Consider the following 26,773-nt stretch of genomic DNA (forward strand, 5'->3'; position numbering starts at 1 on the left):
TACAGAGTGTGAAAATACTGGTATCTATGGTGATAATATTCGCTGTGGCATGGCTACCCATGGAAGTATTAACCCTGATCGGAGTAACTGACTATTCATTGCTAGACAACGAAGTTTCATATTTGTTATGGACCTTTAGTCAATGGTGGACTTTTATAAACTGTGTTTCCAGCCCCCTGTTGTATTTTTGTTTCATCAAACGTTATAGAAAAACCTTTAAAGAAATATTCGCAAAAGCAAGATGTTTACGACTGTTAGAACATGTATGCTGTGTAAGAAAGTCGTCAATTAATTCAAAAGAGGTCGACATATATCTTTGAAAAGATAATTTTGGTGAAATACAGGAATAGAAACTGAAGATATATTTTCTAATCATTAACTTTTAAAACCAGCACTGTTAAGTCTACAAAAGACGTAATATTATGATTCAATTTCACTAAAGAGAACATTTTGATTAGTTATGATTTAATTTTGATTTAATATATAATATCTTCTAATAGTTATTCAATAAGTTTATATATGTGCACTTTATAACTTGAGCTGCGTCGGATAGAAATCGACCTTATGCAAATGAATTTTAATACATCTGTTAACCTATTTTGGGTTGAAAAAATCCCTACGGAAAGTCTGTAACTGTTTGAAAATAAGTTGTTATAAGCAACCTACAAAACAGACAAAACTTCATCTTTTATTTCGTATTTGAATGTTCCAAAATCAATCAAAGTCTTATAAATGTACATATATATGTGCACTATAAGGTCGATTTCTATCCGACGAAGCTGACTTGTTAATGAATACGACTAGAGACCAGTGAATAGGCCAGATCCAATGCAATTAGAGGTATATGTACCGCATATTTATATGATATTATTGCTTGGTAAACTAAAAGCCAGTTTCGTCAAAAACATGCATGAAATATTTGCCACTGGACGTTAAGCAACCATCAATCAGTCAATAAAAGCTGGCTAACAGGAGACGAAACTGGTAAAATGACTGTGTATATGACGAATAAAAGTTAAGTGGAAGGGAAAAGAAGTAAATTCTTCTCAAAAATTTGTATTGCACAAAGATATATTTTCAATATAACATATTATAGATAATAGATAAACGAATACAAACATAACTCGTGCAGTGTCGTTCTTGGTTTGTGACGGCATTGAAAACAACATTAATTAATAAAAATTGCAAATTTTCAAATATGTTTGGAATACACAAGATCTTAATATAACAAACAAAAAATAACATATTTAGAAGAATGCAGCACCAAATTGTATTCAGCGCAAACTTTCAAAGTTTAATATTTTTATATGAGCACATCGGCGATTTTAAAGTAATGTGCATGACATCTGAGTTATTCCCTACAATGAAAGCTAAATTTTGGTGCAAGATCTAAAACAAAACTTTATGATAAAAGGAAATGTTTATAAATGTAATAGATTTATGAATTATAGATAACACCACATTTATGAAATACTGATTTAAGATAGATAATTTTACTATTTTCTGTTTGATATAATACCTCACCAAAACTTGTCTTCTTAAAGACTTCTATTGCAACAGCTCATTGTAATGTCCTCTTCGCGGTTCCCGTATTAAAAAGTTAAAAAACAGGTTGAGGAACCATCCAATTGAATATTTATGCGTGAATATTAAATTTCAGAATAAAACAGTACAGATAAATATATATTAGCTACGAAACAGATTAAAAGATCGGCCAGACTCTCTTTTCTTTCTATTTCCAAAGTTCGAATAAAGAGCAATTGCATTTAAAAAAAAATTGAGAGAGAGAGAGAGAGAGAGAGACTATGTAACCTACCAGTGCATATTTAAAATACTGCAATTGTAGTTTAAATATTATACTTTGAATAAACAATTGCCAAAGACATTTAATCGACGTTGGATATTTTAATTATTTCAATTGACCTGTTCTCATTTAAAACACATTGGCTCTACATCAAATCTCTATTGTCAATGCGCATTGTTTTATATTCTATTTTGCAAAATAAAAGAATCCTTAGACCATAATTACATTGTAAGAGGAGATGATCTGATGGTATGTTTTATTTTATTTATTGTTTTCAGTAACCTTTTACAAGAAAAAAAAGAAATAATAAGTGAAACGACATAGGTTCGCGATATAAGTTCTTGATTACACTCAATGTATCTTTGAAATATAATATACTTCAACATTGAACTCAATATAACTATTAAAAATTAATGTCGCCATGTCTGTTATTTGATATTATGTTTACCTTGGTAGTTTATATGAGGGAGCTGCCATTTGATTTCTATGGGGGTGCTAGGATGAAAAATTTTGTCCTGCATTTTTTTTTAGTTGTAATCTCTGTCCTGCCTTTTCATTTTTCACTCTATTCGGTCCTGCCTTTTTTTTTTACATAAATTGTCATCCTGCCTTTTTTTTTGCAAAGTGTCTTATCCTTTTTTTTTTTTTTTACTCAAAACTCCTGTCCTGCCTATTTTTTTCAAATTGCATCCTAGCCCCCCATAAAAATCAAATGGTAGCTCCCTAATGTTAATAATATGGCAATTAAATTTGTATTACCCGCATTTACATAATTTCATATTATGAGTAAATGACTTAGAGAGTTATTGGGAACTCATTTTACTGTATGAATAAAAATATAAGATAAACACCAATAAACAAGCAACCCCAAAACACAATAAAACTAATAAAAAAAATTTGAGGTCAACATACAGTTTGTCTCATTGCCAATTATACCACATATTCTTATTTTTTACACTGACACTGGAAATTGAAGATTGCCTATACTTTGAATTATCAAGCTTTCAGACTTTATCACTCAGATTCAGATTCAAGTTATTTATATTTCGTAAAAGCAACATCCCATGAATATACATATCCCAGTTGATACTATTTTCCCGGGCTTTAGTTTCCTATCATTATTTCCTTAAAAGAGGGTTGCTACTTACAAGTAAACTATTGAACCCTTCTTTAGCACTATTGTTCATTGCTGGTATTGATGTGGTTCGTGTGTCTTAAATCTGTGAGGTCTTTTGTGGATTATTTTTTGTCGTGGTGTCGTTTTTCTTTGGTCCATGGTGTTGTTTAAGTTTTTCCTTTCAACTAATGGTATTTCATTACTTCCTTGGTATCCTTTCATCCTTTATCATAAAGGAAATAAATCGAATAACACCTGTTGTAATTATTGAAAAAAATTAATGGCGAATAGCAAATGATTACGAAAACAGGTCCTATACTGGATTACTGGTTTCTGGTTTGGAATGTGCACGCATGATTTAGCAGGTTCCCCAAAGTGTTAAACAGCTTAAATGGAACGAACTTAGTGATAAAAAGCGATTCTGATGACCGAATTGAAATTTGACTAACACAATTCATAAACAATGTCTGGTCAACAATTACTGTCAATATAGAAATAAGAAGTTGATGTATGATTGCCAATGAGACAACTCTCCTACAGAGACAATCATTGGCAATCATACCACATCTTTTTATTTCTATATTTATAGCAAGTGTTGTACAGACCTTGTTTATGAATTTTGTAAGTAAAATTTCAATTTGGTCGTCTCTTTTCACCCCCATATTCGTTCCAATTGAGTTGTTTAACACTTTGGGGAACCTGCTAACTCATGTGTGCAAAATTACATAGAAGTTAACAACTATAGCTTACCGCACAGCCTTCAAGTTACTAGTTTCAATCTTGGCATACGTAATATTGACTTTTAAATGGAAATATCGTCCTGTTGCAAATTTAAGGATTTATATCTTACTAGACTGCCATTTATGAAAGGTAATTAGAAATTGTGTAAACAAACAATATAAGCATACCTCAAGCAGTTTTATAGTCCAAGGATTGCGTTCTCATGCTAACTGTTATTCGAAGGATACTGATGCTGTACAATGGTCAGTACATTGTGTATCACATTTGACAGATTAGCAGTCACAATGTGTGAGTATGCTGGAATACAAAAGTCAAAGCTACATACACTACAAACCAGTAAAAGTCTGAAATGGCCTATATCTGTACTAGACTGTACTGATTTTTACTCGACCAGTCTGAATTGGTCTGAAATTTACTTGATAATACTCGACTGTAGTCTGAACCATACTTAACCATTTTATACGTGTCTGAACCATACTCGACCTAGTCTGAACCATGCTCGACCTAGTCTGAACCATACTCGACCTAGTCTGAATCATGCTCGACCTAGTCTGAACCATACTCGACAAAGTCTTAACCAACCTAGACCTATTTTTTGTATCTATCTATTATATTTCATCAATTTAGGAACTGTTTTTAACAACAGCTATTTCCCCTGGCTAGAAATTTGAACAACAATTTGAAATTAAAAATGTATTCAATATAGCATTGAAACCAAAATTTCACAATAAACATAATATAACTTCAACACCATATTCATCAACACTTATATACATACATATATATCACCTTTAAAATAAAAATAAAACAAGCTGATCAAATAATCTCAAAACTGAATTGTGACTAATATTTTTAATGTTATATTTTATGGTTACTGGACAATTTTCACCATTTACTTAAGCCTAGTAGAGATTTATGGTGTCAGTTGAGTTTAGTTAATAATGCAGTGAACATTTTTTTTTATTAAAATATATATAAAATAGCATATAAAGCAACTTGATAAATTTAAAAAATGACACCTTTGTTTTGTTAAACCAAGAATTTAATATAATCATGATAATAGAACTTCCATAGTAATCCTGTGATAAACTTTTAAAAAAGGAAATGTGTTCCAAAGTTACAGTAAAAATTTATTTCAATTAAATTTAAATAATTTTTGTCAAAATTAAAGACATGGCACACAAGAAGCACTTTAATAAGGTTTAATTACCTCAGTACATGTATGTTTTACAGGTTAAAAGAAAGCCCTATTTTTCTTAAACTCGTGTATTACTTATCTAGTGAATTCAAGAGGCCTTGTGATTTAAGTTTCACAGGATGTTGCAATTTTGAATGAATGTTATTTAGAATTTAATACTCTCTGACCAGGTGTGATCTTTTTCATGAGTTTGCCCCAAGCAGGAGGTATTACTTTATACTTCACCACTAATCAGAAGAACAATTTTATTAATTTCTTTATTTTTTATCCCTTTTTGATATATATAGTATATAATTAATATATCCCAAATTATAATAATAGATATATTTCTAAAATAAGGTAAAACAATTTCAGTGATTTTGTTGGCTGTTGTTACCTCATTAAAAAGATAATTATATAACTATTGTACATTTTGTGTATGTAACCATGAAACCTATGTATTTTTTATTTAGAAATTAAGGGAAATTAATTTAAAAAAAAACACATGCCAAACAAGAAGCACCTTAATAAGGTTTAATTACCCTCAGTATAGGTGTGGTTTTTAGGTAAAAGAAAATCTTTTTTTAACAAAACTCAAAAACTTTAAAATTAATATAATTAAATTATTACATAAGATAATTTGATTTAACTATCTCTATTTGATAAATCTGAGAATCATGTATTAAAGAATGTAAAAATCTGTTTTTATAATACATCTTTATTTTATTGTGGCTGTTGTCATGTCAGTTAAAAAGAAATTTATTTTAACAGTTAAAATTTAGAAAAAGTAGAGGTTATTTGGTCAAGTATGGTTCAGACTGGTCGAGTATTGTTCAGACCTTTGGTCGAGTATGGTTTAGACTGAAAAAAATAGGTCGAGTACAGGTCGAGAATGGGTTAAGACAGTTTCAAACTGGTCAAGTAATAGTTCAGACTATTTTCAATGGCAAAGATAAGGGTCAAGTACAAATCAGTACAGTCGAGTATGGTTCAGACTGGGGTCGAGTAATGTCGAGTAAAATTCAGACCAATTTTGACTGGTCGAGTAAAAATCAGTACAGTCGAGTACAGATATAGGCCATTTCAGACTTTTACTGGTTTGTAGTGATAACTACGGATGAAGTTCTCAAACCAAAGTATTTAAAAAGCAGTTTTTAATCAACAAATCACAAAAACATGTCTCGTTAAAATAAAATATCACCACAATTCTACCTAGTATTTTGAACCAAAAAAATACTACAGCGTTCCTAGACGAAATTATATAAAAAAAACTTTTGTCTTAAGGTAGCACAATACAAAGATTTTTTTACTTCCAATCTCCAACCTTTGAAATGCTGTTACTTTCTTAAAAATGCATATAAATTAATAAAAGAGGTATATATAGATAGATAAAAGATTAATCTTTTAAATGAATGCAATATTTTTGTTATGCAATCATTATGTAATCAATTATCATGCAATTAATGGCAAAATCTTGGTCAGTTCACTTGAATGAATTTAGCTCTTTCATCTCTATAACTATACAGGAAATTGTAACGAAATCTTAATCAACACAGCAGGAGCTACAAAAGGGTGTCTCAAATTATCGCTGTGGTATTCCATTCTCTCATAAATCTGTAATTAGTGTAAACATCCTGACCACATAAAAGTAGATAATGTTTGATTAGGTGTAAAATTTTATCTATACATTCTATCCGAAATCTGAGACACCCTTTTGTAGATAATGGCTCTAGGAACAACATATAATAAAATCAACCCTCTAGGGGTTACCATGAAGAAGCTAATTTCAATTGAAGGTGGAAATTTCTTATAAAATTTTGTAGACACAGTTAACATTATAATTGATTACATAATTGTTGTATAATACTAACATTGCATTAATTTGAAAGAGTAATCTGTTAGCTATCCATAAATACCACTTTTATAAATTTTCAAGCATTATAAAGAAAGTTTTAAAACTGGGGAATTGGAAGTATAAAATCTGTGCTACCTTAAGGGGTAAAATTTGATGACTTTTGGTTTGATTATTTTTCAAAATTCAATATTTACCTTATATATATATATACCATATACAAACTTTTCAGCCCATAGTTCCATGTAAACTATAGTGATGATTATGAGAAAACTCTTTACAAAAACCTCATTTAAATTTCATCGGATGCCTTGGTGGCACTGGTGGCATAAAATGTTCATTGCAACAATAGGAATTTAATCTTCTGTAAATCTTTTAGGCTAATGTTATTTACTAGTATACCGCGAAGAAATCATGTCTGAATGTGCTATATACTCATCTTCAATTGGTTCTAATCGGGGGAAAAGTAAGACTTGCAGTGGCAACCTTGTGTTCTTATTTAATATAAAAAAGAAATATTGAAGATGCGTCACTTTTTAACACTATAAAGTGATTAACATGTCGAAATTGATATATGTGACCACAAATGGCCATATCAAACATAATTTGTTTGCAAAACTAATTATATAGCATAAACAAAGCATGGCCTTTGATTCAACCGAGGCAGGGAATCTGAAGAATATTTTTAATTTACGGATATTTATAAAATATAGTCTAAAAAATATTTTAACTGCCATACTTATAGACTCTGTATAATTTAAGTTTTTCAAGTTTCTTCAAACTTCCGGTTAAACCACATGAATAAAGGTACACTTCGACACTTCAAATTAGAATACATAGAATATAGTAATTTTTCTAGTTTTTGATAAACATACAGGAACAAGAAAAAAAGACCAATGTGTTTATATTTCTTTTAAACTACTTTTCAACAGAATCAAACATTTGTTTTCACTTTACTTTTGAAATAGTATATCCACAATTTTTGGTTTAAGAAACAAGCAATTTGTTTAAAAAAGATACTCCAGTCCCCTACACAAGATGAAAAGCTGTTGTTTAAGTTTGAAATAAGAAAGACATATATTTGCATTTCAGTTTTTTTTGAAATCTTTGAAGTATAGCATGAAGCGCTGAGCTATCTTCCTTTTTCTTGAAAAAAGAAAACTGCAAAGATGGATTCTTTTACAAAGGGACTGAAGTTTTTCATTGTTGCTTTGAATTTCATATTACTGGTGAGTATTCCAATTAAGCATAGGACATCACAAAAAACTACATTCATATTTATAATAATAATAATCATGTCATGATACTAATAGTATTGATAAGATATATTAATCAATAAAAAGAAAACACATTCATAAGAAGGAAACAAATAAAATTATTTCAAGTAAGGAGAAAAAAAAAATAGCACAGAAACAGAAAAAATAACTCGATAACGCCAATTAGAATAAGTGGCATTGGTGCATGAGGTGAAGATAGTTGAAGGTCATACAGTGACCTGTAATCGTTAATAGACCACTCTCGAATTCATGCACTTTCACGTAAATTTCTTGTGTCACAGTGTATATGTTATTACGTCGAATTAAGAACCGATTGTTCGATGGCGTCGTTTACGCCGATCAACCTCGGGTCTACTGGTAGAACTCATTCATAAAAACAACTCGAGACTGTTGTATGGATAGTTCTCATTGACAATAACAGCATGTCGCCTGTTTTTGTTTACTAGACTAAATAGAATAAATCCCCATAAGTAAGAATAGGTGTTTATGAATGACTGTTATAAAGGGTAAAAAAAACCACATTGACTTCTAAGCGCTCCTTTCAAATTCAGAAAAACAAAAACAAGTATATTCTGAAAAAATGTCAAGACACTCAAGTTGCATTAAAAGATGTGCGAAAAAGGTTTGTGACCTTAAAGTGTAATGGAATTTATCTTTGGTAAGAATTACTAGAAATTTCGGTTAACAAAGACTTCAATTCTATGTTATCTCAGGAGTAAGAGTTATTCATACATTTGTACCATCATTGATTTTGTTTATAATAAATTAAAACATGCTTAATTGCTATACAGTTATGCATGATGATACTTTTAATTATGCATTGTACAATGTCGTGTTACTTCTCAGGCTGTTTATGATTTTTTTTACAATAATTTCATTGGATGTGCACTGATTGATATGTTAATCTGGTAAAACATGATTTATTTATTAGTTGTAGTGAGCTTTCAACTATACTGTTAAGTAACTGCTAGTCTGTCAAATCGGTGCTTTGTTTCTTTTGAGTATCTGTTAGTTGTTATGTTCTTCGTGTCAATCAGACGAGTCAAACCCAGAAGTTACACTACTGTTCCTGGTTCCTGGAAAAGTAATGCTTTCCGACAAATGTTACTGTTCTTTTTCACTGGTTCAACCCAACATAAAGCATTTCCTTTCTTTACAAGGCTCAATGACACACAACACAAATATTCTGTGGGATGTCAGTTTGAAAAATTCAGTCGTTTAATAATGCAATAGAAACATAAATACAACAATCTACAAAATACAATTACAGAACATTAGAATCAATTTACAACTGTATGAATAAGAAAAATGAAAAAAAATACTGCAAATTCGGCAGTGTACACGTGCATCTATTCAATTGTACAATTTTATAAAACTAGTTGTATACGTGTGAAAGACAGTACACATAAAAAAAAAATATTGTTATTTCAAAAAGTCAAACAGACTTAAATAATAGTAGCAGTTTTAATTTTAAACTTGTAGACTTGTTGAATACAATCCGTCGAATGATTCAAATTCCCGCTAATAATGCACGGGTGGATTAGGTTGGTTCTCTCCGTAAAATATTCAGTATGCCGTCGGCAATGTTCTACGGGTTGATTATTATGGACAGGAATAAAATCTTTTGACATAGTATGGTCGCGTGTAAAGATTTTTGACATAGTATAGGCAGGTATGCATACTTTTTTCATGGTTAGTATAGTAGGTATAAAGACTTTTAACATAGTAATATAAAATAAGGAGATGTAGTATGATTGCGATGAGAAAACTAGTCAACAAAGTATAAATATAATGGATTTAAGCAATTATAGATCACCGTACGGCTTTCAACAATGAGCAAAACCCCATTATACTTTCTGTTTTAAAGACCTTTCGGGATCCTCTGGTTTTGTCGGATTAATACACACCTTCAAAAATTTGAAGGCTGAAATTTCATTGGCTGATGTAATAATTACTATAACGGAGTGTTGCCGGATCCTTCTAAGCAAAGCTTAAACACATGAACTGTTTTTTTAATCCGATTGAACACAACCCATACCGAATAGTCAGATATAAAAGGCCCAGACATGAACAAAATGTGAAAAAATTCGAATGAAAAAACTAACGGCCTGCTTTTACTGGCATACACATAGAGTGGCGGGGTTTCACATGTTTGTGAGGTCAAAGCCTCCCCTATACTTAAACTATGTTATAACAGCATACGAACAAACTGTAAAAATCAGTTGGAGATGGCTTGACTCATCAGAACGGTACGATGTTCAAACGCAACTAACAAAAGATAAAAGACACAAAGAATCGAACTTATCGTACTTGAAGTTACTGAAACTAGACCAAAGCATGAAAAAAAGTAATAAATAAATCATGTTCTCTCAGACTTAAGTACATTTCAGGTTACATCCAACGGATTAAGTGTGACGACGTCATTAACTGTCTGAGCATGACCTTATCCAATGTCAAAATAGAAGTACACAATATAGATACGACGTAGGACCATAAGTTTTCATACATGTAGAGTAATACTTATTTCGTTTGTTTCAATTTATCAAAAACAAAATCAATGTTTGTAACGATAGGAATCTTGGACTTCAAATCAAAATCTTTGTATGTTTTTTGAAAGAATTAAGCAATAGTTTTCAGTACTTTATGGAAACGAATAATAAATTACCAGTTATTTCAGTTCATTAAAACCTAAAAAGCCGATACAGAAGAGTGCACAGAGAACGATTTGGGAAATATATTCCACCGTAACATGGGTCAAAGGGAACATCACCGTTCAAAAAAGGAAAATTAACAATAGGGAACGAAAATCGTCTCTTGTACAGTATATTTTTGTTTTAATTTCCCTCACGTGAAACTGAAAATTTACAAATATAGTAAAAGAAAAAAATTATTGCTGTTAGTATAGAGAATTATTAATCACTCAAAGGAAAAATATCATCAAGGTAACGGTAAGTGTTATTGAATTTATCAATAAAATAGAGTTTAGACACATTTAGTAAGTATGGGCAGGTATAAGTTCAAACGCCATAGTTGGTATGCAAATGTATAACGATTTTTAATATAGTAACTATAGTAGGTATAAAGACTTTTAACATAATATAGGCAGAATAAAGACTTTTGACATAGTTTGGACAGATATAAACACCTTTGACATAGTATGGGCTGCTGGTATAAAGCCTTTTGATATAGTTAGAATAGTAAGTATACATACTTTAAACGTAATATGGGCAGGTATAAAGACTTTTAACTTCAGATAAGCGACATAAAGACTTTTGACATAGTATGGACAGATATAGACTTTTGACATAGTATGGACAGATAAAGACTTTTGACATAGTATGGACAGATATAGACTTTTGACATAGTATGGACAGATATAGACTTTTGACATAGTATTGACAGATAAAGACTTTTGACATAGTATGGACAGATATAGACTTTTGACATAGTATGAACTGTAGGTATAAAGACTTTTAATATAGTAAGTATAGTAGGTATAAATACTTTTAACATTATATGTACAGGTATAAAGACTTTTGATATAGTAAGTATAGTAGGTATAAATACTTTTAACATTATATGGACAGGTATAAAGACTTTTGATATAGTAAGTATAGTAGGTATAAATACTTTTAACATTATATGGACAGGTATAAATACTTTTAACATTATATGGACAGGTATACATACTTTTGATATAGTAAGTATAGTAGGTATAAATACTTTTAACATTATATGGACAGGTATAAAGACTTTTAATATAGTAAGTATAGTAGGTATAAATACTTTTAACATTATATGGACAGGTATAAAGACTTTTGACATATCATAGACAGGTATAAAGACTTTTGACATAGTATTGGCAGAGATAAAGACTTTTGACATATCATTGACAGGTATAAAGACTATTGACATAGAATGGGCGGGTAAAGATACTTTTTACATAGTATGGGCAGGTATAGAGTCTTTCGACATATTATATATGGGCGGATATAAAGATTGTTGACATATTATGGGCATGTATAAAGACGTTTGATATAGTATGGGCAGATATAAACACTTCGTAAATAGTATGAGCAGGTATAAAGACTTTTTACATAGTAATGGTAGGTATAAAGACTTTTGACATAGTTAGAATAGTAAGTATACATACTTTAAACGTAATATGGGCAGGTATAAAGACTTTTAACTTCAGATAAGCGACATAAAGACTTTTGACATAGTATGGACAGATATAGACTTTTGACATATAATGGACAGATAAAGACTTTTGACATAGTATGGACAGATATAGACTTTTGACATAGTATGGACAGATATAGACTTTTGACATAGTATTGACAGATAAATACTTTTGACATAGTATGGACAGATATAGACTTTTGACATAGTATTGACAGATAAAGACTTTTGACATAGTATGGGCTGCTGGTATAAAGCCTTTTGATATAGTTAGAATAGTAAGTATACATACTTTAAACGTAATATGGGCAGGTATAAAGACTTTTAACTTCAGATAAGCGACATAAAGACTTTTGACATAGTATGGACAGATATAGACTTTTGACATAGTATGGACAGATAAAGACTTTTGACATAGTATGGACAGATATAGACTTTTGACATAGTATGGACAGATATAGACTTTTGACATAGTATTGACAGATAAAGACTTTTGACATAGTATGGACAGATATAGACTTTTGACATAGTATGAACTGTAGGTATAAAGACTTTTAATATAGTAAGTATAGTAGGTATAAATACTTTTAACATTATATGTACAGGTATAAAGACTTTTGATATAGTAAGTATAGTAGGTATAAATACTTTTAACATTATATGGACAGGTATAAAGACTTTTGATATAGTAAGTATAGTAGGTATAAATACTTTTAACATTATATGGACAGGTATAAATACTTTTAACATTATATGGACAGGTATACATACTTTTGATATAGTAAGTATAGTAGGTATAAATACTTTTAACATTATATGGACAGGTATAAAGACTTTTAATATAGTAAGTATAGTAGGTATAAATACTTTTAACATTATATGGACAGGTATAAAGACTTTTGACATATCATAGACAGGTATAAAGACTTTTGACATAGTATTGGCAGAGATAAAGACTTTTGACATATCATTGACAGGTATAAAGACTATTGACATAGAATGGGCGGGTAAAGATACTTTTTACATAGTATGGGCAGGTATAGAGTCTTTCGACATATTATATATGGGCGGATATAAAGATTGTTGACATATTATGGGCATGTATAAAGACGTTTGATATAGTATGGGCAGATATAAACACTTCGTAAATAGTATGAGCAGGTATAAAGACTTTTTACATAGTAATGGTAGGTATAAAGACTTTTGACATAGTTAGGGCAGATATACACACTTTTGAGATAGTATGAGCAGATATGAGGACTTCCGACATAGTATGGGCAGACATAAACACTTTTGACATAGTTTGAGCTGTTGGTATAAAGACTTTTAATACAGTAAGTATAGTAGGTATAAAGACGTTTATGATAATATAGACAGATATAGAGACTTTTGACATAGTATGGGCAGATATAAAGACTTTTGACATAGTATGGGCAGGTATAGTGACTTTTGACATAGTATGGGCAGATGTAAAGACCTTTGACATAGTATGGGCAGATGTAAAGACCTTTGACATAGTATGGGCAGATATAAAGACTTTTTAAATAATTAACATGGACAGACATAGAGACTTTATACATAGTTAGAACGGACTGATATAACTATTTTTCACATAATATATGGACAGGCATAGCGACTTTTGACATAAATCGTATTGGTATGTATAAAGACTATATAAATAGTTAGTATGTGAAGGTATTAAGACTTTTATCTTAGTATGGGCAGGTATAAATCTTCTGACATGGTATTAGAAGGTATAAATAAAGGCAACAGTAGTATACCGCTGTTCAATAGTCATAAATCGATTAAGCGAAAACAAAGCCGGGTCACAAACCAAAACCGAGGCACACACATCAACTATAAGAGGAAAACAACGGAACAACAGAAACACTGAACTTCAACAAAAAACAAACGCCAACATACATAGAAACGGACTATTTGATAACAACTGCCATATTCCTGACATGGTACAGGATAATTTTAGGAAAAATTGGTGGGTTGAACCTGGTTTTATGGCTAGCCAAATCTCCCGCTTATATGGCAATGTTAAAAATACCTCTAAAATGACAACATTACGTGACAGGAATACAGTACAAATAAACGCAAAAACACTCAGGACTCAGAAACACATAAATAAATAATATAATAGTACATTACAACATGTAAACCACAGAATAACAACGGACACCACCCAAGAATCCACGACAGTACACCAGGACACCATAAACGAATTAAAAACTGTGCGTCACACGAATGTATCAACGCCACAAAAAGACTTTTGACATAGTAAAAACAGTAGGTTTACAACGTTTGACATAGTTGGTATGGGTAGATATACAGACTTTTGACATAATATGGGCTGCTTTTATAAGCACTTTTGACAGAATTTGGGCTGCTTGTCTAAAGAATTATGACATAATATGGGCTGCTTGTATAAATAAATTTGACATAGTATGGGCTACTTGCAATTGTCTAAAGACTTTTGACATAATATGGGCTACTTGCATAAAGACTTTTGACATTATTAGTATAGGCAAGTATTAAGACATTGTCAAAGTTTGGGCAGGTATAATAGCTTGAAATAGAATGACCATGCAATAAGAATTTTTACATGATTAGTATGGGCAGGTATTAAAACTTATGACAAAGTAAGTATGGCTAGTTATACAACTTTTGACATAGTATGAGCAGGTATAAAGACTAGGGACATACTAAGGATGGGCAGGTATAATGATGTTGAACATAATTCGTATGGACATATATTTCCACTTTTGACAAAGTTAATATGATAGGTTTAACGAATTATGATATAGCTAGTATGAATAGGTATGAAGACTAAGAATAGTTTGAATGGACAGATCTAAAGACAGCATCATCTATCTGTGATTAAAATGTTATATTGTATGTTACAGCACTTTTGATTGGGTGACATCTGTCGTTAATTGCACGATTGACAGTCGGATATATATAGGCATTTCATTTTGAACATTTAATTAGATTTTTATTAGAATAGGAACAACATTACTATGTTTGGAGAGTTGCAATCATTCATTCGAGATTTAACGGTCGAAAATATCCGTTTTATTTGTTATGCTTTTGTAATAAAACCCATTTGCGACAACAAAGTCATATATAGACATTGGCAACTCTTCAAACACAGTACTGTGTTTCCTAAATATGAAATGAAAAGAGTAACAATTAATCAACGCCGTTGTTTTTCTTATCATTTGTCAAATGTTTTGCTCCACTGACCAAATGTTCAAGGACTGATTTTTTGGATTTTCATTATATAACATTTGTCTCCTCACAGTTCGGAAGTATTGTATTGCTGGTATTTGGGATCCTGTTTCACACTGGAGCAAACTTGGACTTTATCGAGGCATTGGAAACCAAGACAAAGGATAACATCCGTGATTTAATAACAACGACTGGCATTGGTGATGTAAACAACATTGATAGATTTAGTTTTACTCAGCTCCTAGGCGGATGGTTAGCGCATTCGATGATAGGTGTGGCACTTTGCATGTTCGTTCTGTCATTCAGTGGCTGTTGTGGGGCCTGGTACAAAGTTAGATTGTTGTTGTTGATTGTGAGTATCCCAATTAAACACATTACAATATTAAGATATGCATCGACAGTTAACACGGCAAGTTAAAATCACTTATCCTAGCTTATGCGAAACTTTTACAAATTCAAATTTTTACCATTCTGTTTTGTTCACACTAAAATTTCAGTGCATGCCAGTGTCTGTAATTCCTATACACTGTAATGTGTATGTGAATGCCAAAATCTACACTTGCAGATTTTTTTCTGTATAGTGGTAATATGTCATTTTTATATCACCTGACAGTGTCCGACTATTGTCACACATAGGGATCACGTTTGTTAATACGCAACAACTTAAATAGAGATTGACACCATTCCACAAAACTTGCACATATTTTTCTTTAGGCCATAAAGTTGTTCGAACATCCTCATTTAAAATTTTGATACATATATAAGTGATTTATGGGGTTTCACACACCAAAAAAAAACGGTTTCTGCTGTTTCTACAAATATGTTTTAAAGACGGCAGGCGACACACGTCTTCTTCCGAAAAATCGCTAATTTTCAAATTATTGACCATCTGAACCAACACCTTATTAAATTTTTATTATTTCTTTTAATTTTAATAAAATAATTTGACTTAACCGATGACCAATATAGTTCAGTATTAAAGAAGAATGTGTTATGATGTCACCTTTCATCCCTTGATTTCGATTATAAATCTATCAAACAAAACACTTCCGATGTTCATAATACAAATATGTCTTTCAGACATCAATGTTTATGTTTTTGAATTTTGTGTTACATATTTTCATAAGGGTTCAAACATTTTGCATGAAGTGCAAAGTTGCAAATAACCTGATTTTGAAATCTTTTAACTGATTTTAATATATGAGCAAAGGCCATCACCACAAATTACATTGGACTACAAAAACATATTTTACAAATATGTTGATATGGTCATAATTTTAATGAAACTGTTTACAAAATTTAGAATATTTCGAAATACTAAAGATTTTCTACCCCAGGAATAGATTACCTTAGTTATATTTGGCAAAACCTTTCGGAATTTTGGGTCCTCAATACTCTTCAACTTCATACTTTATATGTCCGTTTTAAAATATTCGAGAGTCACTGATGAGTCAAAATAATATTTTGGGTAAGGCCTTGGCTTTTATATATTTCATTCGAAGTCTAGACTGAATATTTTAGATCAAGCAATTAGATTTAGGTGTATGACTTATAGTGAAATCACAAGTAACCTAAAATTTTAAGATTATACATCAACCTGTTCATTTATTAATAAGATTAACAACATTTTGAAAGGTTTAAATAATATTGCTGCTTTTGCAATGTCAGATCTAAGGGCCAAACAATGGCTCTTATGATACCTCTTTTTTTCCGACAATTAAATTTGGAATATAAAATCTTATATTCAATTTCAGTATATCATAGTGCTGAGTATTATAATGTTTGTGGAAGTACTAATCATAGTGCTTATGTTTACAGTACCATTAACTGTAAGTATAAACAGTCACTTAGATATTTAAATGTTACAATATCTAAAATATAGTTATTAACATAAGATTTCGGTAACTTCTCTCTTTGTAACTATAGTTTTGTAGTATATTCTAGAGACGGGTTTAAGTGGGGAACGCCTACCCCTTATGGAGCTGCATATATGAATAATGCATATATTTTCTTGAAGTCCCAGGCCAAACTTTGCCTTCATCTCTTCCCCCTCCCTCCCGCCCACGTTTCAAAATAATTTGTGATATACATATGTAGCTCATCAAGTATTTAAGTACTTGTACACCCTTCGGTTTTGAGCACCAAATGTATAAATAATTATTTACATTTATAAAATAAAACTGCACCACCGATAACACACGGTAAATTTAACAATAATTATATATGACTCATTACTCAGGACATAAAAGTATCGTTTACATTAATCCACCAGGTTTTAGTTTGGGTTCGTGTTGCTCAGTCTTTAGTTTTCTATGTTGTGTTTTGTATAATGTTGTTTGTCTTTTTGTCGGTTTTCGTTTTTTTGCTATGCCGTTGTCAGTTTGTTTTTGACTTATGAATTAGAATGTCCCTTTTGGTATCTTTTGCCTGTCTTTTATAGAAGTTGGAGAAAAGGCGTTCTACATATCGACGAAAACTCTTTTATGAATTGGCTCCTGGTTTATCTTAAACTTATCAAAACTCAAACTTCAATTAACCAGCAACAATTTTTTTTTAAATCTCAGATATTAAATACTTTCATTCTAATATTTATATAACTCAAACAAGTAAAGTGTTGTCCTTTTGATTTTTCGTATGGTTTAATATTAATATTATCAAAGGTTATTACTAAATAAATGTTGTTATATACGTATGTGTTGTCATGTTATTTCCTTAGGACCTAAACAAATGATTCATCAGTACTACACTTATTAATGAATTTCCAATAATAAGACGATATCCAAGGGGTCGCTGTCATAGATACAACATATGTAATACATAAACTTTTTACTGTTATGCTTCTTGTTATTTTAAAGATTCAAGGTCAAATTAAAAGGGAGATGGACTTTACAATAGCAGACTTCCAAGGATTGGCGGGAAACAATGACAGGACACTAGGATGGATGTTTATTATGGACTACGTTTGTATATTTAGATGATTAAAAATAACATCTGTTCCTATATAGCAATTTCATAAATGTAAAAAATATATGATCGTGAAATGATAAAAGTAACTATGAAATTTTAAGAAGAACAATGGACATGACAGTATGACAATTTCAGTCCCCGAGGGTATCATCAGCTCAGTAGTCAGTGCTTCGGAACTGACATGATTTATAACAAACTTTTCTAAAATTGTCCGTTTATAAATTTTGAAATTATAAAGAAACTAAGGTTTCAACTCCCTCAGGCAAAGTTGACCTTAGATGAATTTGGCTATTTGTTTTAGGTATTTTTGTCATATAGTTCTTCAACTGTTTCGGGTTTTTATACATCCCTCGGATTTCAAATGTTTGGCATTGAGCGTTCCTGGTGAAGGTAAATCCAGAAAAGCGCTTCGGACGCATGAAATTATTAAACGTGTTGTTTTCAATTGTTTTCAATTAAAATAGTTACAATGCACAATTCTATCTGGCTTATTACTAGTTTCAATGGTTTCTGTATTTACTATGAATAACATTTATTTTTTACTTCGATTTTGAACTCGACGATTGCCGAGGATGTCAAAAATCTAAGCGAAATTACTTTTCAAACATTAAATTTGCATTATCATAGAAATAAATTATTTCGCGATACTTGTGGGTTTAACCGTGCTAAACTCTTTAATCGTTGAATATCGCTCACAAAATTATGATTCATTTGTAGTATAAATGCTGCGGAACGGAGACATACAAAGATTTCCAGAACGAGGCAACTGTTTGGGATAGGACTCCGGGTTCTATTGTCACCCGGATTGATGCTCCTTTAATATGTTGCAACAGTTTACCCACAGGTGGCGCTGATAATGATGTCAAATGTGCCAGAGAGGCTTCAAAGGATATTTATACTGAGGTTACTACTATATCAATAAGGATTGAAAATTCTTCTTAAAAAAAGAATTAGCGATCAAGCAAAAATAAATATACTAGTCAACAAAAGAAACGATTCAAGGCGATCCATTTTTCATTAATAATGGAATTGATTAAATGGTACCCAACTAAAAAATCCTCAATTGGTATAATATTTGAAATATAAACATGGTCAGATCACAATTTTAATGCCTTTACAGATACATCTTCCCTTTAGTATCTTTCGCATTTCTTCAGAATTGATAGGCGATCTTTATAATCTTTTCCGATAAATTTGACCCCTGTGTTCAATAACATGATATTGTTTTCACTTTCCTACAAATTTTTTATTCAACGGTTTTCTGGATTTATTATATTTTATGAGGAGTTGAAGTTCAAACTTGCTTATCGTTAATTATATGAAAGTTGATTTTAATGTGCATTACAATTTGTATCTAGATCGATGTGTCTTTCAGTGTTGAGTCCGGTATTAAATTGAAATACAGATCATATTTCAATATTGTCGACGAGCAAGGAATAATTTTATTAAAAAAAAACTCACAAATGAATCATTTGGAACACTTGCTAGTCGAGTTCTTTTTAATGATGCAGTTACGACTCAACAAATATTTTTTGTAACTTATTTTAATATTTGGAATAAAGTACAAACACGAGAAATATAATAGAAAAATGGAAATTAAGAACGAATGTGTAATTTGGGATGATTCATCGGGTTACATCAGCACTATGAAAAACTCCGAATTCCGAAACAGCGGCGACGTTGCTGTGCTTAACTTTCACAAATAGGTCAACGTAGTGTAGCAAAGATATTACCACTGTTTCGGAGTTTTGTATTTTGGAAGATTCAAAACAGATTCATTGTTCTAAATGATTTACACATATGCCGCTGTAATCTTGTATTTACAGGGTTGTTTTGATGTTATCTGGAACAAAGTGTTAGAGAGTTCAATGTATACCTATGTCGTGATTGGTAATGTTTTCCTTCTTCAGGTAAGTGCTTGTAGGTGTCGGTACATATACATTAATCAATACTATCGAAGTGTACAAAAATGAAACCAAGAAATATATGTATTGGCACAAAAATGAGAATCTAACAATTGCTCTTTACAGTAACTCTTGCTGGGTACAAAAGTATTCTACCCCCTTTTTATATTGCACAAACTAGTGTTAAATTCTATTCTAGTAATTTATTTAATGCATTTTTAGCCTATACCGAAGGGTTCATAGGATCTGATAACGTGCAATAATCACGTAATCAACGAAAAAGATTGGTTTGGGATGGGCACATAAATAATGTGATTGTGGAAAAACAACTAAGTAAGGGATAAACCCCTTCATTAATCTGAAAAAAATGGTGTAACAGCACAAAATAAGGGCTTTAAAAATCAGTTTAAAATCTTGTGTCCCACTAAATATCGAAACATCTGGGTGATAGTTCTTTTCAGTTGCAAGTCTAATGTGGGAAATTATTTTCCTTCGGTGTAATTCATAATTCAAGGTTCTGTAAACTGAATTAAAAATATTAGATAAATAAAGAAAATTCACAATTCTGGTTTATGCAAAGTCATTGCTGTGTCAGTATCATACAAATACAGTTCTTCTAACACTTAAAAACTATATAGCTTCTATTATATACAGGAAAGGCCTATTTCGGTTCATGCAAGGTACATTTTAGTGGGTATTTTCGTGTAAATTGTAATGAAAATAGTAAGTTTTGATTTAGCCTATTGGAAATATGTTTTGATGTATAATAACGTGAAAACAAAGTTTGGTTCTCTTTTTTTTTTACTGACTAAGAAGCAATATTTTTACATGATTTTGTTAATTTATGAAAATTGTGAATGATCTTGTTTTTTTCAACAACAAATTGCACTTCTGCTGTTAACAATGTTCTTCACTAGTCCATTATTCCAGTGAAGAGTCCATGTTTGTTTATATCAGAAATCCAATGTTGTTTTCTGGTTAGCATCATTCTGCTTCTGAATGACCATGTTAAAAACTCTCTTCTATTAAATCAAGATCTTCCAGATTGGAATAAAAATAAGATGATATTGTATGTTTGTCATTGAGACGACTCACCACCAGATACCAAATTACGGAAAAGATTAGCAGTTATAGGTCACCGTACGACCTTCAACAAAGAGCCAAAATAAACAAACCGCAAAGCAAGCTATGAAAGACACCAAAATGTCATATATAATATAATTAAAACGAGAAAACTAACGTGACAGTCAGGCCGACTTATGTATAAAAAATTATTGAAAAACAAATATAATATACAGTAACAAACGATAACCACTGAACTACAGGCTCCTGATTTGTGACAGTCACATACATAATGTGGCCGGGTTGAATAGATTTGCGCGCATGCGAATCATCCCCTTACCTGGGACTGTGATGTTACAGCACACCATATAGATATAAGAAGATGTGGTATGAGTGCCAATGAGACAACTCTCCATCCAAGTCAAAATTTATAAAAGTAAACCATTATAGGTCAAAGTACGGTCTTCAACACGGAGCCTTGGCTCACACCGAACAGCAAGCTATAAAGGGCCCCAAAAATTACTAGTGTAAAACCATTCAAACGGGAAAACCAACGGTCTAATCTATATAAAAAACGAAAAACGAGAAAGACTTATGAACCACATCAACAAACGACAACTACTGAACATCAGATTCCTGACTTAGGACAGGTGCAAACAATTGCAGCGGGTTTAAACGTTTTAATGGTACCAAACCTTCATCCTTATCTGAAACAATAGTGTAAAATCACAACAAAGAAAGACACACTATAAAATATCAATTGAAATGGCTTAACTCAATCAAAAGACATATTAACACCAGTGAACATACACTGAAAAAATAAATTTGATCTATGATACAATGTAAATACAAAATAAATAAACTTAGGGAAGAATAATTAAAGTAACATGTCATACCGCTGTGAAATGTTAAACAATTTAAGAAAAACAATATGCTTGAACAAAAATACCAGCCATTTGCAATTACTTTAAGCACAGATCAATGAAAATAATTTTGTTGTTAGGTATACGGGTATAGTTCAAATGGAGAAAGGAAATATTTTTACAAAATAAATAATTTTGATGTTATTAGTACGAAGAAGTGAACATTTAAAGTAATACCAAACACTTATCAAAGCTGGTATATAGACCAGATATAACCCTGAATAAATAAACATTAAATAACAAAAAGCATTACAATTAGTATCAACAGGTCAAATAAACAAGAAAGTACGATTGGAGAGTACTCACAGTTATGTTTGTTCACCTTCAGTGCAAGTACCCATTGAACATGTTTTATAAAATCAGCCCTAATACAGATAACATGTGCAATACTGATGACGTCGCCTTGTTGATATTAATAGAACTATTCGATAGGGTCCAATATAGAAAAAGTCCTTGTTGTCTCAGAGGCTTATATAATATTCACTCCTGACTGTAAATGTTTTACGCGTCACCTAACCTTTGGACGTATGTGTATGCTACATTACACTACTGTACGAAAAAACAACTGTTCACATAGTGTTAGTCATTGCATGAATGCTAGTAGCTGTCAAGTTCTGACAGCTGCTAAAATTCGTTCCAATAGTGAATGCTTGTTCGTCTAATCCAACAAGTGTTTGATTCAGTCCTTAATCTAATTTAATAACGCCCCAAAAAGGTTGTCACAGTTATAATACGACTGTTACAACTTCAAAACCTAAGACACTATATTGTTTATCTATTTCTGGAAATTTCAAATAATCATGCTAAAATCTCTCTCCAACAAAATCAAGATCTCCATGGTTAGAATAAAAAAAAAGGTGTGGTAGTATTGCCAGTGAGACACATCTCTCCCAGATACCAAAGGAATTAAAAGGTAGGCACAGTTCATAATTATTGTGATGTACTGGTGCACTGTCGTAAATCCATGGGAAGTGTCCGTTTTCATTCTGTGGCTTACATGTTGTAATGTACAGTATAATATTTATTTATGCATTTCTCTGTCCTGAGTGTTCTTGCGTTTATTTGTACTGTATTCCTGTCACGTAATATTGTCATTTAAGGTTGCAATTCTGTAAATATAGACAATGCAATTTCCCGTAGGAACTCCCTTTGCGGCTAAAACTGTGACACTTTTACTATGAAGTTTCGTGAAAAATAATATCCCAGAACGGAAAGTTTATATGCACTACTATTTTATTCAAAGGTCAAAATAAAGGGCTGTGCGGCATATTTTCAACATTTATATGCCCTGAACTTCTAAGAGTTTAAACTTATACTAAAATTCTGTACTACCCTTACCTTCATATTTGGAACTCCTAAGAATTAAAATTTAGGCGCTACCATGTTTTTCTATACTGGTTACATTCCCAAGTGATGTCTCTATGAGATGAAACACAGAGATCATAAATGGGAACCAGTACATTAACAAATTAACATATCTATGAATATTATATATCTTCCCAAAAGAGGCGTGGTTTGAGAAACAGCTGTATTTACAAAGTGCAACCTTAAGCGGTATTTTTAACATTGCCATATAAGCAACATATATATACTAATGTTGCCTTTATTTATCAACTATAAGTTACCGAACGGCCTTCAACAATGTTTCTACATTAATCACATGCCAAAATAAAGCAAATTTTGAAAGAGCGTATTCTGTCACATTTTGTATTCATAAAACCTTTTCTTGGATGAAGCTATTATTTTATAAACTCGTTTAATGTTTGATTTCGATCCATTGTTAAATTTTCGTAAATTATTGATATGAAAAAAATATCACTTTTTCACAAGTGACTTTGGATGCGGTTGTATCCTTTATATCTATATCTTTCCGACAAGCATCGCAAATGAAATATAAACCTTTTATATGAATACATTTGTTAAATTTAAGTACCACAATTATTTCTCATATGATCTTCTGAAGACAAAGCAATTACCATTTCCATGGAATGTTTTTTTTTACACCAAATTAAAACTGTCACTCAGAAGGCATTTCTCACCCTCTAGTGTATATTATACAAAAGACCGCAAATGAAGTGAAATAACTGGAGTCAAATAAAATTTCGAAAACAGCTGCCAAGACAAGTAATTTGTCAGTTAGATAAAGGCAACAGTAGTATAACGCTGTTCGAAACTCATAAATCGATAGAGATAGAAACAAATCCGGGTTACAAACTAAAACTGAGGGAAACGCATCAAATATAAGAGGAGAACAACGACACAACAAAACACAACATTAAAATGTAACACACACAGAAACGAACTATAATATAACAATGACCATTTTCCTGACTTGGTACAGGACATTTTAAGAAAACAATGGTGGGTTGAACCTGGTTTTGTGGCATGCCAAACCTCCCGCTTTTATGGCAACGTCAAACACAACACCAAAACGACAACATCACATGACAGGACCACAATACAATGTTAATAGAGCAACAGGGTGTAATTAACACAACGCACGAGACTGAGATGAATCTTCCAATTTTCATCGTAATCAGCCTCGTTTCCATTTCTTTAAACATACAATTATTTGGTTTGATGATCCCACTAAGTGCAGCTGATCCTTTCTTATTTCACTGTTTAAAGTATTTTGATACACGACGTGATATTGCTTTTTTAACTTTTTTAATTCGAGCGTCACTGATGAGTCTTTTGTAGACGAAATGCCTTTCTGGTGTACAAAAATATAGGCATGGTAATCATAACTGTCTCCTTATTTTTATATTTCACTGGTATTTATAATGATTGTTTTAATCCTTTCGACAAACGAGGTTTCGATCCTTTTTTGGGTTTATTTGATTTCCTTGGTTTTTGTTTGGCACCTTGATTTGTATGTTTTTAATCGAAGTTATATTAATTTACATGTATATTTGATTAAATTTTATAAGTAAAAAAGTAAGTGACTTTTCCAGGGATGAAAACCATGTTCCTTAAAGTGCTGGAGTTCATTGGTTTGCATTTGGTTCGTTTTAAGACCGATTTTATGTACATTTTGCTTTCCAAGATAAATCCACAAATACGACTCTAATGTACCAATTATTAGTCTCTTGGATGTTATATGTCTACACGCAAAACCTACTGAGTACTAACAATATACCTATATACACACATACAAGTAATTTTTGTTTATTTAAAAAATATCATTATTATTATTTACTTCATTTATAAAAACGAATGTGTATATTTTTATTACAGATTCTATTGCTTCTTTCTTCAATAAAGTTTTATAGAGATGCAAAAGAAAAAAGGAAAGTCAAACCATTTAAACCTATACTGAAGAAAACAAAGGCTTATTATGGATCATAATTCTGAATATATATTTTTGCCTATTTCTAGCCAGAACTGTGCGTTTAAACTGCATGATGTTTGTTATGTTTTCTATAGTTCAACGAAATAGATATACTCGACCTGTTAGTCAAATGCGTTTTGTTAAAATATACTTTTTCACTTTTTTGGTCTTTTGGAAAATGTTGTTTGTGCTGTATTTAGACCCCTCTAACAAGAAATTTGTTTTGCATGCACACGTATAAAAATTGCGGTTTTTATCCAACGCAATCATAGGTTTGAACGTTGTTTTCAATTAAGACTTGTTTATATTTTTTCGTTTGGGCTTGTATTATATTTGCCTTCGGGTTTATATGATCTGTTCATCCTATTTGGCTCCTCGAAATTCAGGAGTCTATCCTAAATTGAGGTAAATTATGTGGCCTTCCAATAACCGTTTCGATTCCTAACATCACTGAAGAGACATTAATTGTCGAAATCTGGATATGGTGTACAAAAAATCTTTGCACCTCTGTTTGCGGTATATCATCTTTGCCGCAAGTTTATTGTTTTATGTTTGGTATTAAATTTATAGTTAAGATCCATTTATTACACCTTGTGATCCGTTTATTTGGCAATCGCCAATGGCATTCAGCAGGATTTAAGAACATTTGTTGTTCGACCTGTTAGTCAAATGCGTTTTGTTAAAATATACTTTTTCACTTTTTTGGTCTTTTGGAAAATGTTGTTTGTGCTGTATTAAGACCCCTCTAACAATAAATTTGTTTTGCATGCACACGTATAAAAATTGCGGTTTTTATCCAACGCAATCATAGGTTTGAACGTTGTTTTCAATTTAGACTTGTATATATATATATATATATATATTTATATAATCCTATTAACCTTTGTTTCATGTTAAGACATTTCACTTTATATCTTGAATCCAGTGAAAAATGACATTGACTTGTGGTAAAGGTACATAAAACTAGTTTCATTGTGACGCATTACTTACACCTGCCTTTTTGTACTTGTCAGTGTTAAAATAGCTATGTATGGCATTGTATATGAACTGAGAAATTTATTTACACCAGTTATAGCCCAGTGTTAAGGATTTTCTTAATTTAATCGCCGCAACAACTACACGGTTATATCATATATCATTCGATTGCCCTATGTGTGTACTCTAAAATCAATGTGGTCGCCAAAAAAAAAAAATGAAAA

The 26,773-nt window shown here is 31.3% G+C and overlaps 1 protein-coding gene across 1 annotated transcript; it reads left to right on the forward strand.

Moving 5' to 3' along the window:
- Positions 1-2,012: 2,012 nt before the first annotated feature.
- Positions 2,013-26,773, forward strand: LOC127700756 (tetraspanin-36-like). The gene is made up of 8 exons (XM_052204407.1): positions 2,013-2,053; positions 7,784-7,920; positions 15,461-15,739; positions 17,142-17,216; positions 18,243-18,347; positions 19,072-19,257; positions 20,181-20,264; positions 25,481-26,773. The coding sequence occupies exons 2-8, from the start codon at positions 7,861-7,863 to the stop codon at positions 25,589-25,591; spliced, it is 900 nt and encodes a 299-aa protein (XP_052060367.1). The 5' UTR covers positions 2,013-2,053; positions 7,784-7,860; the 3' UTR covers positions 25,592-26,773.

Source organism: Mytilus californianus, unplaced genomic scaffold (genome assembly GCF_021869535.1).
Source record: "Mytilus californianus isolate M0D057914Y unplaced genomic scaffold, xbMytCali1.0.p SCAF_5, whole genome shotgun sequence".
NCBI lineage: Eukaryota > Metazoa > Mollusca > Bivalvia > Mytilida > Mytilidae > Mytilus > Mytilus californianus.